We start from the raw sequence: 16,937 nt of genomic DNA, 5'->3' as shown, positions 1-16,937 counted from the left end.
ATCCCAACATTTGCCTTAGGCGATTTAAGGAAGCCACTCAAAACTTATTTCTGCATGGCCGCATGGCAACCTGGTCGCCATCTTACTCAAAATGCTACTGGTGACAGTTGGCAAATAGTTGGCTATTTGTCTTCTAGTTTCTGTAAAATAATCAAATAAGTAGCCAATATTATTACCAAGATATTGAGGCCTTTGCCTTCCAGTTACCTGTTATACATTTCCCAGTACGACATTTCTCCTTCAGCTCAGGTCTTCACATATTGCTGGACAGTAAACACGATTCAGCAGCCAATAAAATCAATAAGGCAAGGACACTCTGGGAAATGTTCTCACAGCAACAAGTGATGATACTGCTGTCATTGTCGGGAAGATTAAGAAGGCTATGTAAGTTCAGTACTGAAAGCTCTAGTGATGGCGTATGTTAGCCTGTGTCGTAAATATGTCTCGCCTAGAATGGACTGGTTTCGGTTGGAACACCTCATATGGACATGACTGAGTCGTGGTGGCTTTCTCCCACTGTATCAAAATCATTATTCACGTGATCTTCCACTAAGATGTTGTCGTTGGAGCGCAGCGCCCTCTATTGTGGCGGCTCTGGGCGTGGTGGCCGGCTTGGTGGGTAGTATGGGCTGAGGAACGGAAGTGTAACAAGCTCTCCATTGGGACTTCTCGACGGGATGTTAGCTGTTGGCAGGCGACCAATATTGGGGTGATGTCACCGTGTGAAAGTTATGAGTAACGACGTGGCTTGTGATGTGGTTTATCAGAAGGGTCCCGAGCTGTCATGACAGTGTTCACTGTCTTTTTGGACTGTCTTCCTTCTGTTTGTTGGATATGGATGCAAGTGTCTCCATGGTATTCGAAGGGCAATGTGATTGCAAGATCTGGTAGACATTTTAAACTGATTTATCGGCTGATATCTCATTATAATTTGTTTTATATGTTAACCGTATGTGTCCGTGGCCCATGTGAACCTTTAACCAGTGTAAAGCGCCGTATTCCAGAAGAAAGCTTATTTTTGAATGTTGGCGGTGTGCGTTAGTATAGGCGTTACCTGTTCTTGTCCACCTCCCCTTAATTCTTCTGATTTTTGAAGTAAGCGATTGGTCATGTAATTTTCAACTGGAGGCTCAGTGTGATATTTTCTATTACCAATTACCACGGATGATTAATTATTTATGTCGGAATGTATATCTGTGCCGGCCGCTGTGGCCGAGCGGCTCTAGGTGCTTCAGTCCGGAGCCACGCTGCTGCTACGGTTGCAGGTTCGAATCCTGCCTCGGGCATGGATGTGTGTGATGTCCTTAGGTTAGTTAGGTTTAAGTAGTTGTAAGTCTAGGGGACTGATGACCTCAGATGTTAAGGCTTAGAGCCATTTTTTGTATGTCTGTTTTGCTGTTTATTGGTTCAAATGGCTCTAAGCACAATGGGACTTAACATCTGAGGTCATCAGTCCCCTACACTTACAACTACGTAAACCTAAGTAACCTAAGGACATCACACATCTCCAAGCCCGAGGCAGGATTCGAACCTGCGACTGTATCAGCCGCATGGTTCCGGACTGAAGCGCCTAGAACCACTCGGCCACAGCGGCCGGCCGCTGATTATTGGGCTTTTTATAATTTGCTTTTTTGTTCTCGTGTCTTTGAAGCTAACGCTAAGTACCTAAACTGTCTAAGAAATTATTTAGTGCATCTGTTATATTTAAGTGGCTCAGATAAATTTAAGTCTGTTCCAGGAGTATTTGTTTTCGCCGAACCGCTATGGACTAATGTGTGTACTGGAGAGCTTTGAATGTCATACGAGTGTCGTTGCGGCTGCTTTAACGGTTTTCAAGAAAGAAATATTTTTTTCTGATATTACTATCTTATTCCTGAAATTATTTATTTAAAATATTTGTAGCTGGTTTCTTAAATCTTTTGGTTAACTCGTTAAAAGGTAGTTGTCATGGTAAGAGCTCAGATTAATTAATTCGACCCTAAGAGTAACTTATTTGATGCACGTCTTGTGTTGAAATTCTGTCTAGTTAAAATTATTTGTGCTTCAGGAAACTGTCGGTAGGAATCTCTTGTACCCCATAGCTGGTACGTGTTACGTAGGATCGGGCCCCGCTCACTCACGCCTCGTCGGCCTGCTTAGCCGGCTGTTTACGTCATTTGGAGAGGCTACACTCGGCAGCTCTGACCGCTGTCTGTCTTTCGCTCTGTTCCCTCCAACGGCGGCCGCCCTGCTTAATGTTCCTGTTCAGGTTCAGTTAATACTTGAAATAAGTTTGAATTTGCATCCGTTAGCTTGTTGCCTTCACCTTAAGCAAAGACACGTGTTGGGACTCCAAGATATATCTCAACCTGTTGTGACTTCATTATTCTTATGTCATTGGAAAATGTGTTAAATCTTCAACTGATGTGTTTTTCTGAGTTTAAAATTATCTTGCCTAGATATTGGTGTCAAATTGTTTTTCACTACCTGAAAAACCTTAGGACTGTCAGAAATGCAGAACACAGGACCTACAAATGGCACCCGTCCTCTGATAATCATCTCACCTTCGAGGAACTACGCAACCGAGTCAGTCAATCTTGAGGAATGCAAAGCTCAGGTATTCCCTCTCGCTAACTGAGAACTTTTACAGACCTGTCATCCTGTGAAAAAAATTTACGAGTAGGCAAACCCAAACCTGCATCTGAACCTCTGGTTCCTATTGAGGATCTAAATGATTATTTCGCCACACAGATATCTTTACTTGACCAACCCACAAGGGCACAACCCATTGATTCCTTTAAAGTATCAATGGTTGATAGAAAAGAAAATTCTTTTCTGCAGCCAGTAAGCGGAAGTCAACTGCATGGGCTTGCTAATGCAACAGTAAAAATGATCAGTCTTTTCATCGATTCTCCACTGCGCAAAAAGCGGACATTTTTAATCTTCCTCCGAGTTCATCATCCTTCCAACAGTCTGGTAGCAGAGATTAATAAAACCGTTACCTAAGAAGGAAACTGCCAAACAGCCCTCCGACTACTGGCTCATTTGCATTCTACCAGCATGATCTAAGACTTTATAATAATACGTAGTTAACAAACAGCTTACCAGTGATTTAACATCAAATAACCTTTTAGGTGAACACCAGTCCGGTTCTGACAAAATAACAGCACAACGACTGCTCTTACAGCAATGACTCACGAACTGAAATAAGCTATGGATAAACAACAGGCGACTGTTATGACGTTTTTGGATTTCAACAAAGCACTCAACACTGCAGATTTTGACATTCTACTTGCTAAACTCACAATTAAAACTTTGTCTTCAAGTGCTGAACAGTGGTTCCACTCATACGTTACATCTCGGCAACAGTGTGTAATGACTGGGATAAAAAGGACACAATGAAAGGATGTAGTATCAGGATTCCCATAAGGATCATTATTGGACTCATTACTCTTCTATGTTAATGATGTGTCAACTACTGCCTCACACTGCAGATATCACCTGTACGCTGACGAAAATCAGTTATATCTAAGTGCAAATCCAACAAACCTGTGCACAACCATACAGCATGTAGATGCCGAGTAACTTACCCTATCAATGTTGGTGCAAAGCATGAATATAAGCCTCCTTCATCGCTCACAAAAGACCTCTTATCCCTCAGTTCAGAGAATCTCTTCCGCCATCACTCCTAAAGGGCTCTAAAATAACTTCTTCTTTTTCTACAAAGAACTTGGGGATAATTCTGGTCCATCATTTACACTAGACTGAACATATAATTGCAGTCTGTAAGAAAGTGTCATTATCACTTCACTCTCTACAGAAATACAAAAAAGTATTTATTGTCGAGCTTAAGAAGAAGCTGGTAATGCCATTCTCCAAGGACTTTCGTACGAAAGCTCACGCAGGCTGGAACTGGTTATAAATGCTTGTGTACAATACACTTGTGACGTACACTTTTTCGACCATGTCACACCAGCCTATGAACAATTATTATGACTACGCAATGATCAGTGTGAAGAGTGTGATACTCTATGTTTGCCCTATCGCCTTGTCGATCATTGCACTCCTCTTATTTGTCATCAACTCTCACTCTACTATCTGAACAGCACAGCAGAAATACTCGTTATCAACCCAGTAAAGTCCGCTCTGTACCGTCGCATAGTACTGGCACGTTCTCTAAACCATTTTCTGTATTAGTAACCCGACTTGGAGCAATCTTCCTCAAAATATCAGTGAAATTAAATTCCTTTCAAACTTCAAAAGATAGTTAATCGTTCACCTTTTATCGCAATAGTGATCTCTCCTAAGTTCTGTGCATCTCATTCTCGTCAATCCCCCTCCCCCAGAAGTTTCCTCTACCCCATGTCGGCTGAGTTCTCTGTGTATTTTCTGTTCTTTCCAACAGCCACTACCACTGTCATTTCAATCTTCTCCTCTTCCTTTATTCATTCCGCTTCTGATCCTAAAAATGCCTTCAAACGTGCTAAACTAATGTCCAGAAGGGTCCAGGAGAATGTAGGTACTCTTTGATAGTCAATATTAACGGGGAAAAATGACATACCGTTACAATTCTGGCGCGGGGGGAAGGTTATTTTACGTGTTCAAAGTGACCCCCATTAGCAGCCAAATTACGTCCATGCCGCTGAACTGTTGACCGAACTACAGCTATCAGTGCTGTCGATGTGACAGGCGCACAGGACGCATCGATGATTTCTCGTAGCTCGTTCGATGTTGCTGGCTTCTGTTGATAAACTTAATTTTTCATGGTCCCCCTTAGGCATAAGTCAAGAAGTGTAGGGTCTGGAGACCGTGGTGGGTACTCAACAGCTCCTCTTCGACCTGTCCATCGTCCAGGTAGATTCTCATCCAAATAGGTTCTGACATCTCTGTGGTAGTGTGGCGGAGCGCCATCTTGTTGTAGGTATAATCTTTCATTTCCAAACAACTCTCGGATGGCAGGTGAAATCGATGTTTACAGCATACGAAGATACACCACACCAGTTACTGTACCTTCAAAGAAGAATGGGACAATCAGACCGCATGATGACAGACCTCGCAACACTTTAACACCCGATACATTAACATGTTTGTCTACTTGAACGTGAGGATTTTCAGGAGCCCAGTACATGCAACTGTGGCGGTTTACAGTACCGTTCGGTTTGAATTGCGCCTCGTCAGATCAGATAAGTACCCCTACAAACCGTTCATCCTCACACAGCACGCCTTCAAACCACTCGCAGTACTCCATCCTTCGATCCGGGTCGTTCTTGTCCATAGCGTGCAGGGATTTTGGAATGTTTGCACCCTTCACAATTCTTCGTACATTTGATCAGCTTACCCCGCTTTCACGTACACACTGCTTCTCGGCTTTTCTAGGTGATCTAGTAAAGCACGGCAGCGCTAGAAGCTGGGCTTGTTGCTGTTTTTGCCGGCCGAGGTGGCCAAGCGTTTCTAGGCGCTTCCGTCCGGAACCGCGCGACTGCTACGGTCGCAGGTTCGAATCCTGCCTCGGGCTTGGATGTGTGTGATGTCCTTAGGTTAGTTAGGTTTAAGTGGTTCTAAGTTCTAGGGGACTGATGACCTCAGATGTTAAGTCCCATAGTGCTCTGAGCCATTTGAACCATTTGTTGCTGTTTTTCATCGGACAGACCTTTCCTTATGCACACCCTGAAGAGTACTGTTGACTTCAGATTTATCCTGAATACGATAAATTGTTGTCATGTTGGTGGCTGAGTTCCGTGCATATTACGCCATTGCCGTTGAACCTTTATCATGGTGTTGTGCTTCCAGTACCACTACAATACCGCCTTGCGTTCTCAGACGACAATCTTATTTCATTCATTGCTGCACTATCATCTGCTGGAAAACGCGCACCACGATCTGTTGAGAAAACAATGCACTACGCTACCGCGCAAAATAGCAACGAAGTGTCATGTTGTTCAAAGATATTAAGTATCAAAAAGTGTTTACATTTTTCTGGATACCTCTGTACATCATTCCAAATGCCCTTGACTATTTCAATTACTGTTTTTCTTATCACTTTTATTGGCGTCTATTATTATTATTATTATTATTATTATAGTGACGTTTTGTAATATCTTTTGTATGTGTTGTTCCCGACCAGATGTAAGACAGAGCCTTAACGCTCTCATCTGGTAGGGCTAAATGAGCAATAAATAAATAAACGAAGTAAGTAAATGGATGATAAATAATCCACCTCTAAGGAATGAAAGCAAAGCTTTTGCAATATTGGTTACAAAACATGGATCTCGATGTTACAATATTAGTTTAGGTAGAAAACTAAAAATAAAAGGAACGGTGAATGACAAAAAAATGTGCATCTCAGAATAAGAGAACCACATCTTCAAAATCGGTGCAGTGTGCATGCCATATTTGATAAAATAATGATATAACTAAGCGCAGATTTCATTGTGAAGTGAAGCAATGGACAACTGCAAGAAACAATAAATTTTTAAAGTGGTTGCATTACATTCGATTTCACCAGGAAGAATTCCACCCGCATTTACACTAATAGCCATTAAAATTGCTACACCACGAAGATGACGTGCTACAGACGCGAAATTTAACCGACAGGAAGAAGATGCTGTGATATGCAAATGATTAGCTTTTCAGAGCATTCACACAAGGTTGGCGCCGGTGGCGACACCTACAACGTGCTGACATGAGGAAAGTTTCCAACCGATTTATCTTACACAAACAGTAGTTGACCGGCGTTGCCTGGTGAAACGTTGTTTGATGCCTCGTGTTAAGGAGGAGAAATGCGTACCATCAAGTTTCCGACTTTGATAAAGGTCGGATTGTAGCCTATCGCGATTGCTGTTAATCGTATCGCGACATTGCTGCTCGCGTTGGTCGAGATCCAATTACTGTTAGCAAAATATAGAATCGGTGGCTTCAGGAGGGTAATACGGAACGCCTTGCTGGATCCCAACGGCATCGTATCACTAGCAGTCGAGATGACAGGCATCTTATCCGCATGGCTGTAACGGATCGTGCAGCCACGTCTCGATCCCTGAGTCAACAGATGGGGTTACCCTTGACGCTGCATCACAGACAGGAGCGCCTGCAATGGTGCACTCAACGACGAAACTGGGTGCACCAATGGCAAAACGTCATTTTTTCGGATGAATCCAGGTTCTGTTTACAGCATCATGACAGTCACATCCGTGTTTGGCGTCATCGCGGTGAACACACATTGGAAGCGTGTATTCGTCATCACCATACCAGCGTATCACCCGGCGTGATGGTATGGGGTGCCATTGGTTACACGTCTCGGTCACCTCTTGTTCGCATTGACGGCACTTTGAACAGTGGACGTTACATTTCAGATGTGTTACGACCCGTGGCTCTGCCCTTCGTTCGATCCCTGCTAAACCCTACATTTCAGCAGGATAATGCACGACCGCATGTTGCAGGTCCTTTACGGGCCTTTCTGGATACAGAAAATGTTCGACTGCTGCCCTGGCCAGCACATTCTCCAGATCTCTCACCAATTGTAAACGTCTGGTCAATGGTGGCCAAGCAACTGGCTCGTCACAGTACGCCAGTCACTACTCTTGATGAACTGTGGTATCGTGCTGAAGCTGCATGGGCAGCTGTACCTGTACACGCCATCCAAGCTCTGTTTGATTCAATGCCCAGGCGTATCCAGGTAGTTATTACGGCCAGAGGTGGTTGTTCTGGGTACTGATTTCTCAGGATCTATCCACCCAAATTGTGTGAAAATGTAATCACATGTCTTTCTCTGCCTCGTGATGACTGGGTGTTGTGTGATGTCTTTAGGTTTAAGTAGTTCTAAGGGACTGATGACCATGGCTGTTAAGTCCCATAGTGCTCAGAGCCATTTTGTAATCACATGTCAGTTCTAGTATAATATATTTGTCCAATGAATACCCGTTTATCATCTGCATTCTTCTTGGTGTAGCAATTTTAATGGCCAGTAGTGTATCATTCCTCCTCCATTAACAAACCAGCATGTACCGGATGGGATATCTGTTATCTCACGTGCACTAACATCACCGAAGTCTCAAAATTTAGACTACAAACCTGTAATTTACATGTAGCTATAAACCCTGAACGTCGCTAAACGATGAACCAGTCTCGACACCAAACTGTGTTTTGTAAGTATTATTTTGAAATAATGTGTGGTACTCTATATGTAATTTCTATACACTTGACGTTATGTATTAGAATTGTATCCATTTGTTATCTGGTTTTCTCCTTTTGGTGGAAAAGACAAAATATGGTCTTTTGCAGGCCCAAAATCGGTTGTCTCCAATAAAAATAAAGTAGTTCTTAAATGTAATGTACAATGCAATTCTTAATATTTATGTATTGTTCAGTATATTGTTTCTCAAGAGTTTTCAGTATGATTTTGTTGAAACTAAGTCAAAATTTTTCTCAAACCTATGAATTCCTGGTGACTTGGAGATTCATGTTTTCATGGCTCCATTTCATATTTTTGTTCATCGCTTGCAAATGCTCCTTTGTGCTTTATCTATTTATAAAGCTCATTTGCCTGAGCAACATGCTCTTTTTGCTGTAACATTTTTAAGAATTGATGCAAGACACAGTTGTTAAGTATTTGTAGAAAGTTGTTTTTAATACATTGCTTGAAAGTCTTATTCTCCATTGATCATCTTCATGGTACCTCTCCGATGAATAAAGATTTTTTTGTGTTTCTTTGTTTGTTGGACAGATACCATGAAGATGTAGTTGATGATAATGTTCAAGAATGTCTTAAACATTGTGGAGGAGAAGCTGATAGGTCTACAGTTCTTTCAGTTTTGTCTGTCATGTTTCTTGTGAAATAGAAAAACTACAGGATTGTTCCAATTTTGGAGTACTGTCTTCTTTCACAGACAACATGTAAACAATATTGCAAATTCGTTTTATATTACTTTTCCTCTAGCTTTGAACTCTTAATCATGCAAACATTCAAAGAAATATTCTAATGCTTGTACAATTGTCACACTGTTGTTAGTTCTTGTACCACGTGCCATCTTAGTTGATAAAATGTGATATCTATCAAAATTAAAAATGTAGATACAAGATGTGTATCACTATACAAAAATAAATTTGTCAATGGAAATAATCAGATTTTGAAAATATAATGTAACTCAATGGATAACATATGGGATGAGAAGGAAAGTCTGAGTCAGTCTTTTCTTCTCATCCCATCCAGTAAGTTTCCCCTGACCTGAGGTTCTGGGCAACTTTTTCAAATTCTACCCCTTTTCATAGACCTCAGCAGTCATTTTCCTTTGCCATCTTCCTTCCCCTCCAACCCTTCTACCAAAAGAACGGGCCACTGATTCCAAAATCTTGCAAATTGTAATATCTTTTACATATCTGTTCTCCAGATGGTGCTTGCTGATTAGATTTTTTTATCCACCAAATTATAAAAATAAATTTGGTTTGTCATTTTCATATGTTTCTTGTTTTCAGTTGTTTCTTTAGTAAAAGTTTCTTTGTATCATCTCACATCTTCTTGGAGAAATGTATGAACAGTTCTATTTAATTAATATGCATTCAGGACAATATTGCGTACACTCCCTTATGATGATTTTTTATCAACAGTCACTCACAGTCCAAAAATAACAATAACATTTGTACATATAACACTAGAAAGAGAAACTATTTACAGTATCCATCACACTGTTTTAGTGTGGCATGGAAAGGATTGAGCTACTTAGCCATAAAAATTTTAAAAGATAATAGAATTAACTTCAAACACAAACTGAAATCATATATACTTGACAACTCCCTCTATTCCATAGAAAACTCCTGAACATGTAGCAGTATTGCATGTTACCAAAAACTAACATATTTGCTATGTTCTACTGGATGTCCTGTTATAGCTAGCTGGGATCAAATGCAGTTAAAAGAAGCTCAGTTTCTTCCATTTCTATTCTTTTTAACAATCCAGTGACACACTTCTTGTTTTCATTATAGAAAGTTGTTCAGTAACATCATTATGACTAGCTGGTAATTTGTGTCATCTTCAGTTGGAACAGTTAACAATCATACCAATTTTCTCCTTGCTCACTGAGCTTCACAGATGATTTTTAAAGAAATTTCAACTTCAAGAAGTTTCCCTCCAGATTTGCAGCTGATATAGACATTTTTAAAAGGCTGTTAAGTTTTATTGTCAAATTAGAAAGCATTACCAAATTTTCAGGAACAGACTTTCACTCTGCAGGAAAGAAACACTTGTAGAATTCTAGCTCAGACAATATGTCATGAACTGTGATTGGATAGCTGAGTTGGTAAGGGCATTGACTATGAAAGGCAAGGTTCTAGGTTTCATTCTGAGTCCACTGCACAAATTTAATTTCCCAGAATGTTTCATTTTAAAAACTGTTTTGGGACTATGAGGCAGCACACATTCAAATGCTGTATTTTTTGTTGTGCATCCATTTGAACACAGCTGTGATGACTGGTGGGACTACCCAACAAACAGTTCAGAGCAAAGTCCTGGAATAATACACATCTTGTATCTACATTTTTAATTCCCCAGTTATTCAATTCATTATAGTATCAAATATGGCAATGTACCCCACAATCTAAAGAAAATTATTATTGCTACAGACACCAAGCTCTGTGCACGATTTCAACATGCCTAGAAATAAACTTAATTTCATTCTCATTTACAAAGAGCTTAGTCACAATCAAAAATTAAAAAGACTATTCATTTAATTCTTCATTTGTGTAGGCATAGTGTCTGTACTTGCATTACAATTATGGAATTCACAAAATTTACAGTTCTGGACAACACTGCGAGACTCATCAAAAACATTAGTGCCAAATGAGAAAATACCTCAAAACTGTGCAAGCAGATGACATTTCCTGTTATAAGGAAAAGTCTGACATAAAGTACCAGCACTTATGATGTTTTGTATCAATAAAACAAAATGTGTTTGGTGACAAAAGACAAATTTTTTATAATTGAAAAATTGGATTTGAAATATCATCAATAATTATTCATTATATCATGCATTGTGAATTCACTGTATCAGAGGTGATCCAGTCTCCTTGATGTAATAGTGATAACAAGAAAATTATTTGAGACAGGGCCAGCTATGGACAAATATGAGCAGCTCTATACAACTTTGAATAAGTGACTATAATTAGATTTAATACATTTCACATATTAAATCTATGATACTTCAGCACCATGGAAACAGCATCTTTTAATTCTAAATGTTCTGCTACAAATTCAAAATTCAGTAACTCTGTGCCTCTTGTTTTTTAATTTATTTTTTAGCATATATTTTACAGCTTTTCAATACTTTATACATCACTTATTCTTCTTTGTCCCACAGGCTGAATTACAAGCTGCGGCACCTACACAATAAAAAAACCCATATATTGAATACCATATAGGAGTAAACTATCACTCTATTATTGTAACAGAAAAATTTGACAGTAACTTCTACAAAATTTCTTCCCTGAAATTAAAAATGTAAAGTTGGTGACTGAATATCACAACTTATTAATTCTCACTTAAAATATGTATAACAAACAAGCGGCATCATCATCACTTAACTCATCTACCCAGGCTAAGCAGCCTGCGTTTGGGCTTCTACTTGGGTCGCATTACCTGAGCAGCCTGTCATATGCTGTGCTGATCATTTCTGGAGTATTTTCTGTAATGTGTCCCTCTGCTGCTCTAAGATTTTTCGCTGGCAAGATGAACATTATTGTAGACGTAAGAACTCTTTTCTAACTTTGAAGCTTCTCTGCAAATTTATGGTTGTTACAAATCCTAGGAGATTCCTTCAGTAGTTCCTGATCTCATTTTGGTAACCCATTCTCAAAGTTAAATCATTTTCAGATTATTTTGATTTGGAATTACATCTCTTGTTGGAACGTAAGACTGTAGTGTTACTCCTGCTGAAGCAGATGGCTTAAAACTGTTGCTTTCAGAATAGACGGAGGAGTTATCAATTACACTAACATCAAATAACTCATTCACACTATTTTTCTTTGTGTGTATTTTCACGATCTCTAACTCAGTGCAATAATGACACCCTTTTATTTCCTTTGTGGAATGGAGTAAGAGAAAAAAACAGTCTTACCAATCCTGATGAACAATAGACATAAAGCAAAGTCATATCCAGGAAAACACAACTTAGCAACCAGTAATGTGAAAAGCTGCTGATATATGAGCTGGAAACTCTGATGTATGCTTATACTTGTCAACAGCACTCAGGTACCTGAGTGGCAGTGCAACTACATTAGTCATTAGTGCACAGGGTTCAGCAAGGACACCAAATTTAATATTGTCAACAGTGGTGAAGGGAAACCCAAAGCCCATGCTTAAACTCATCAACAGCACCTGGAGCATGACAAGTTAACTCATGAACAGCAATCAAAAGGTTACTATAATACAAAACATACAAAAGAGATATATCAAAAAAATTCAAAGAAGGGCAGCACATTTTGTATTATCGTTAAATATGGGAGAGAGTGTCACTGAAATGATACAAGATTTGGGCTGGACATCATTAAAAGAAAGGCATTTTGCATTGCGATGGAATCTTCTCACGAAATTACTATCTCCAACTTTCTCCTCCGAATTCGAAAATATTTCACTGACACCATACTACATAGGGAGATCACCATGATAAAATAAAGAAAAGCAGAGTTCATACGGAAAGATATGGGTGTTCGTTCTTTTTGCACATTATATGAGATTGGAATAAAAGAGAATTGTGAAAGTGGTTTGATGAACCCTCTGCCAGGCACTTAAATGTGATTTGCGGAGTACTGATGTAGATGTAGATATCAGGTTTATGTAACTTATGATACTTTCTTTTTTTTTTTTTTTTTTTCTTTTTCTCTAATGCTACTCCAATCCAGTATTCTCACTTTCATAAGTTCTTTAGATTGTAGCTAAGTAATAACTTTGCCCCTCCCCCTTTTTGTCTTCTTTCTGTGGAATATGTTGAACAAACTGTAAAATTTTATATCATTCATGGACCTCAGCAAAACTATACCTGAAATGAAAAACTTACATTCACAATTGGCGGCTGTGAAAGGACATACACCACAGCATTAGCGATATGTTCTGGCTCCAGATAGGGAAGCTGGGAAAAAACTTTGTCCTTATCAATTTCCTTGCTGTTATCCATGATTTCAGTCTTCACTAGGCCTGGACATATTGCCTGCAACAACAATGGAATCATTAATTTCTCTTGAGCTCTACCATATTAGAAAATTCGTATACAGATACTATGAATATTCTGATGATGAATTATGGTAGAATTATGATGGTGGTTGCAAATCTGGAATGGAAGATATATATTTGCTCAATGACAGATCACTCTGCATTGATCACAGAAGGCAATGAAAAATTAAAAGGTATGTGGAGAGCAATCTCTGCACCTCTCAGACCAGTGACCACCCCTGCATTGTGGTTTGGGGACAAAAAGAAAAATAATGCTCTTCGATTTGTTAAAATGGCCTGCTCAAGCTGAAACCTGATCACTTCAAACATCTTCATCAAAAAAAAGTCACCAAACAATTCTATATTTTCTGAAGATATTTTATGTATACATGGAGTGCATATGGGCCTGAATATAGCATTAATGAGATGCCAAAATAGGTTGTCTAAATAAAATAACTTCTGTAAATATACAGGTTTGACAAACTTCCTTTGGTAAAGATCTCACCAACCACTGTCCCGTATTCATAATGGACAACAGAGATCAAACGTCTTCAGTTCTTCCCCATGCCCGATTAGGTATAAAAAATTCAATCCCAGTAAATTAGAACTTAGTGGAATTAATTCCCCAAAGAGTAATTGCTATTCTCCTTGCCTTTTTTTGTGAAGAATTTAAGAAATTTGATTGAAATCAGCAGATATTTTAATTAGTATAAACAGGTACTTTCTCTATAAATGAAAATCTAAAAGAAAAAAATTTCTTGTGAGAAATGAAGGCAATATGGGGTCATGGCATGTAGGAAAAAATAGGTAGTAATGAGACCGAGGAGTGGGATGTGGGGAGGGGGAGGAGGAAGGGGGGGGGGGGGAGAATAAGGGGTGGAGGGAAGTGGGAGAGGGAGGATGGGATACAGTGTCACAGAAAACATGGTACTAAGGATAGAAAGATTAGCAGCAATATACATAATAAATATGTATATTACTATGTCCTATATAATGAATTAAATACACAACCAGTACACAAAACAAATAAAACATTTTTGGCATTCCAAATTAATCTTGCAGTATGTGCAGCTAGTAATTAAACTAAATCAAACATATTCACTTGGAAAGGGTGCAAATTACACAATCAATGTTATAATAAAGCAATTTTACTGGACATATTACTTCCAATCCAAAAGTCTACAAAACCAAAGCTGTCCATAATTACAACATTTTCTTTTCACATTTTTCTTTACAATAAAGTAAAATAGTCTTGAGCAGAAGGGAGGGGGGGGGGGGGGGGGAGATTGTGGTACAGAAAAACCAGTGGGCAGTACAGAAGGAGTGACAAGGGGTGGGGGCATAGACAAGAATGACAGGTCATAGCAGTGGAGTGTAAAAGCATACGGAGGGCAGAATAAATTATAGAGTGTGATATACAGTAATAAGCAATACTACGTACGTAATACCACCTGACAGAACACACCAGCGGAAACAATCAGAATATCAAGTGAATGGGTGTCTTCACTAATGTGATCTGTCATGTGGTATCATGCATATCATATTGGTTATTACTGTATGCTACACTCTATATGCTATTCTGTTCTCTCTGTGCTTTTACACTCCACCCCTCCAATTCTCCCCCCCCCCCCCCTCTTCCCTCTTGTCTACTCCCCACCCCTTGCCCCCCCCTCCCCTATTGTCCACTGGTTCTGCTCCTCTATCCCCCCCCCCCCCCACTTTGGGCTCAAACTATTTTACTTTATTGTAAAAAATTTTTGTTGGTTAAAAAGAAAAACTTGTGATTTTGTACAGGTTTGGTTTTATAGATCTTTGGATTGGAATTGATATGTCCGGTGAACTTGCTTCACTATAAAATAAATAGTAAAATTTGTACTTTTCCCAGTTGGATACATTTGATTTAGTTTATTATTAGCTGCATAGATTGCAAGATTAACTTGGAGTGACAAAAAAAAATTGTTTTCCTTGTGTACTGGTTGTGTATTTGGTATATTATAAAGGATGTAGTAATATATATACTTATTGTATATTTTACTGATACTCTTCAAATCCTTTAAACTTCAGTTCTCCTTGACACTCAATGAACCCCATGTTACCTCCCCCCACACTGCTCCACAGTCTCATACCTCTCTATTTTTACTTTTACCCGCACAGCCATGACCCACTATTGCCTTCACCTCTCACAAAAATGATTTGTTAAACCAGTCCTTTTCAGTGAATGACACTGTGTCTTCATTACTCTACGCCAGATGTGTTGATCACATAGACATAATTTTTATTGTTATTAAAATATGTGACTTTTCATGTAGCACCTTCACTTGTATGTATATAAAATGGTTCGAATGGCTCTGAGCACTACGGGACTTAACTTCTGAGGTCATCAGTCCCTTAGAACTTAGAACTACTTAAACCTAACTAACCTATGGACATCACACACATCCATGCCCGAGGCAGGATTCTAACCTGCGACCGTAGCGGTCGCGCGGTTCCAGACTGTAGCGCCTAGAACCGCTCGGCCACCCCGGCCGGCATATATATAAAGTTTATTTATTCATTTATTTATTTTTTAATGTAAAAGATCTACCCTGTAATGATTACAGATATCAGTCAGATATGAATCACAGTCATCTTTGCAGTATACATTTAGAATGGCTTATACTACTCCACCTTGAGCACATCTCAGGCTCACTGCTGGAATTCTGTTGCACACATTCTTCTGAGCTATGGACAGTATATAAAAATATGTTGTGGACAACATGCTTAGTTGACTGAATAGTGTCATTTTCATTAAAGTCTTATGTACAGGGTGTATACATGGACAAGGAAAAAAATTCCCGGATTTTCCCCAGCTTTCTCGGTTGAAAATACACTTTCTTCCAGGTGAAAATACATTTTTCCCCATGTTATGTATACTTTTCCTCGGCACTGTAAAACTTATCAGTATTTTGAATGTTTATGGTTTTATACGCCGACGTAGAATTTCCCGGCACTTTAGAAAACGAAACTCAGGGGGTGGGGGACACACACGTTTTGGAAAGATCTTTGATGTGCAGCAGCAACAATATTTTCGTGTTACGGAGACATAAATTTGAATTCCACCAAACACCACATGTTACTTTCCAAGGCAATGAAATCGAGATTGTGAGGTGCTTTTGTAAGCCAGTTATAGCTCATGTCATGTGATCTCGCCAGCTGATGACGGCATAGGACACATGATGTAGTCAGCCAATAGCAATATCACTCTTCAGTAGCGCGAACACACAAATAAGAAAAGTTGATGGTTTAAATTAATATACATACCGTATTTACTCGAATCTAAGCCGCACTTTTTTTCCGGTTTTTGTAATCCAAAAAACCGCCTGCGGCTTAGAATCGAGTGCAAAGTAAGCGGAAGTTCTGAAAAATGTTGGTAGGTGCCGCCACAAATGACTTCTGCCGTCGATTATATGTAGCACTGCATAGGAATGCTTCGCAGGCACAAAGATAAATACTAGCGCCAAAATCTCCGCGTCAGTAAATAAATTAAAAAAAAGGGTGGAAGACAAGCCTTCTTCTCCGCCCCGAGTTTCGACCACTGCATTTTATACACTCCTGGAAATTGAAATAAGAACACCGTGAATTCATTGTCCCAGGAAGGGGAAACTTTATTGACACATTCCTGGGGTCAGATACATCACATGATCACACTGACAGAACCACAGGCACATAGACACAGGCAACAGAGCATACACAATGTCGGCACTAGTACAGTGTATATCCACCTTTT

At 39.4% G+C, this 16,937-nt stretch overlaps 1 protein-coding gene across 1 annotated transcript in view; it reads right to left on the bottom strand.

Moving 5' to 3' along the window:
• Window positions 1–11,233: 11,233 nt before the first annotated feature.
• LOC124777551 (farnesol dehydrogenase-like) overlaps window positions 11,234–16,937 on the bottom strand; it is a 126,933-nt gene continuing 121,229 nt past the window's right edge. Inside the window, exons 5-6 of the mRNA XM_047253007.1 lie at window positions 13,020–13,169; window positions 11,234–11,346 (exon numbers count right to left, since the gene is read on the bottom strand). Of these exons, the coding sequence (XP_047108963.1) occupies window positions 11,293–11,346; window positions 13,020–13,169 (204 nt within the window). The 3' untranslated portion in view covers window positions 11,234–11,292. The remainder of the gene's footprint in view (window positions 11,347–13,019; window positions 13,170–16,937) is intronic.

The sequence above is a fragment of the Schistocerca piceifrons genome, chromosome 2 (assembly GCF_021461385.2).
Source record: "Schistocerca piceifrons isolate TAMUIC-IGC-003096 chromosome 2, iqSchPice1.1, whole genome shotgun sequence".
NCBI lineage: Eukaryota > Metazoa > Arthropoda > Insecta > Orthoptera > Acrididae > Schistocerca > Schistocerca piceifrons.
The sequence above is the reverse complement of the archived record's forward strand: the minus strand, read 5'-3'. Positions and strand labels throughout refer to the sequence as shown.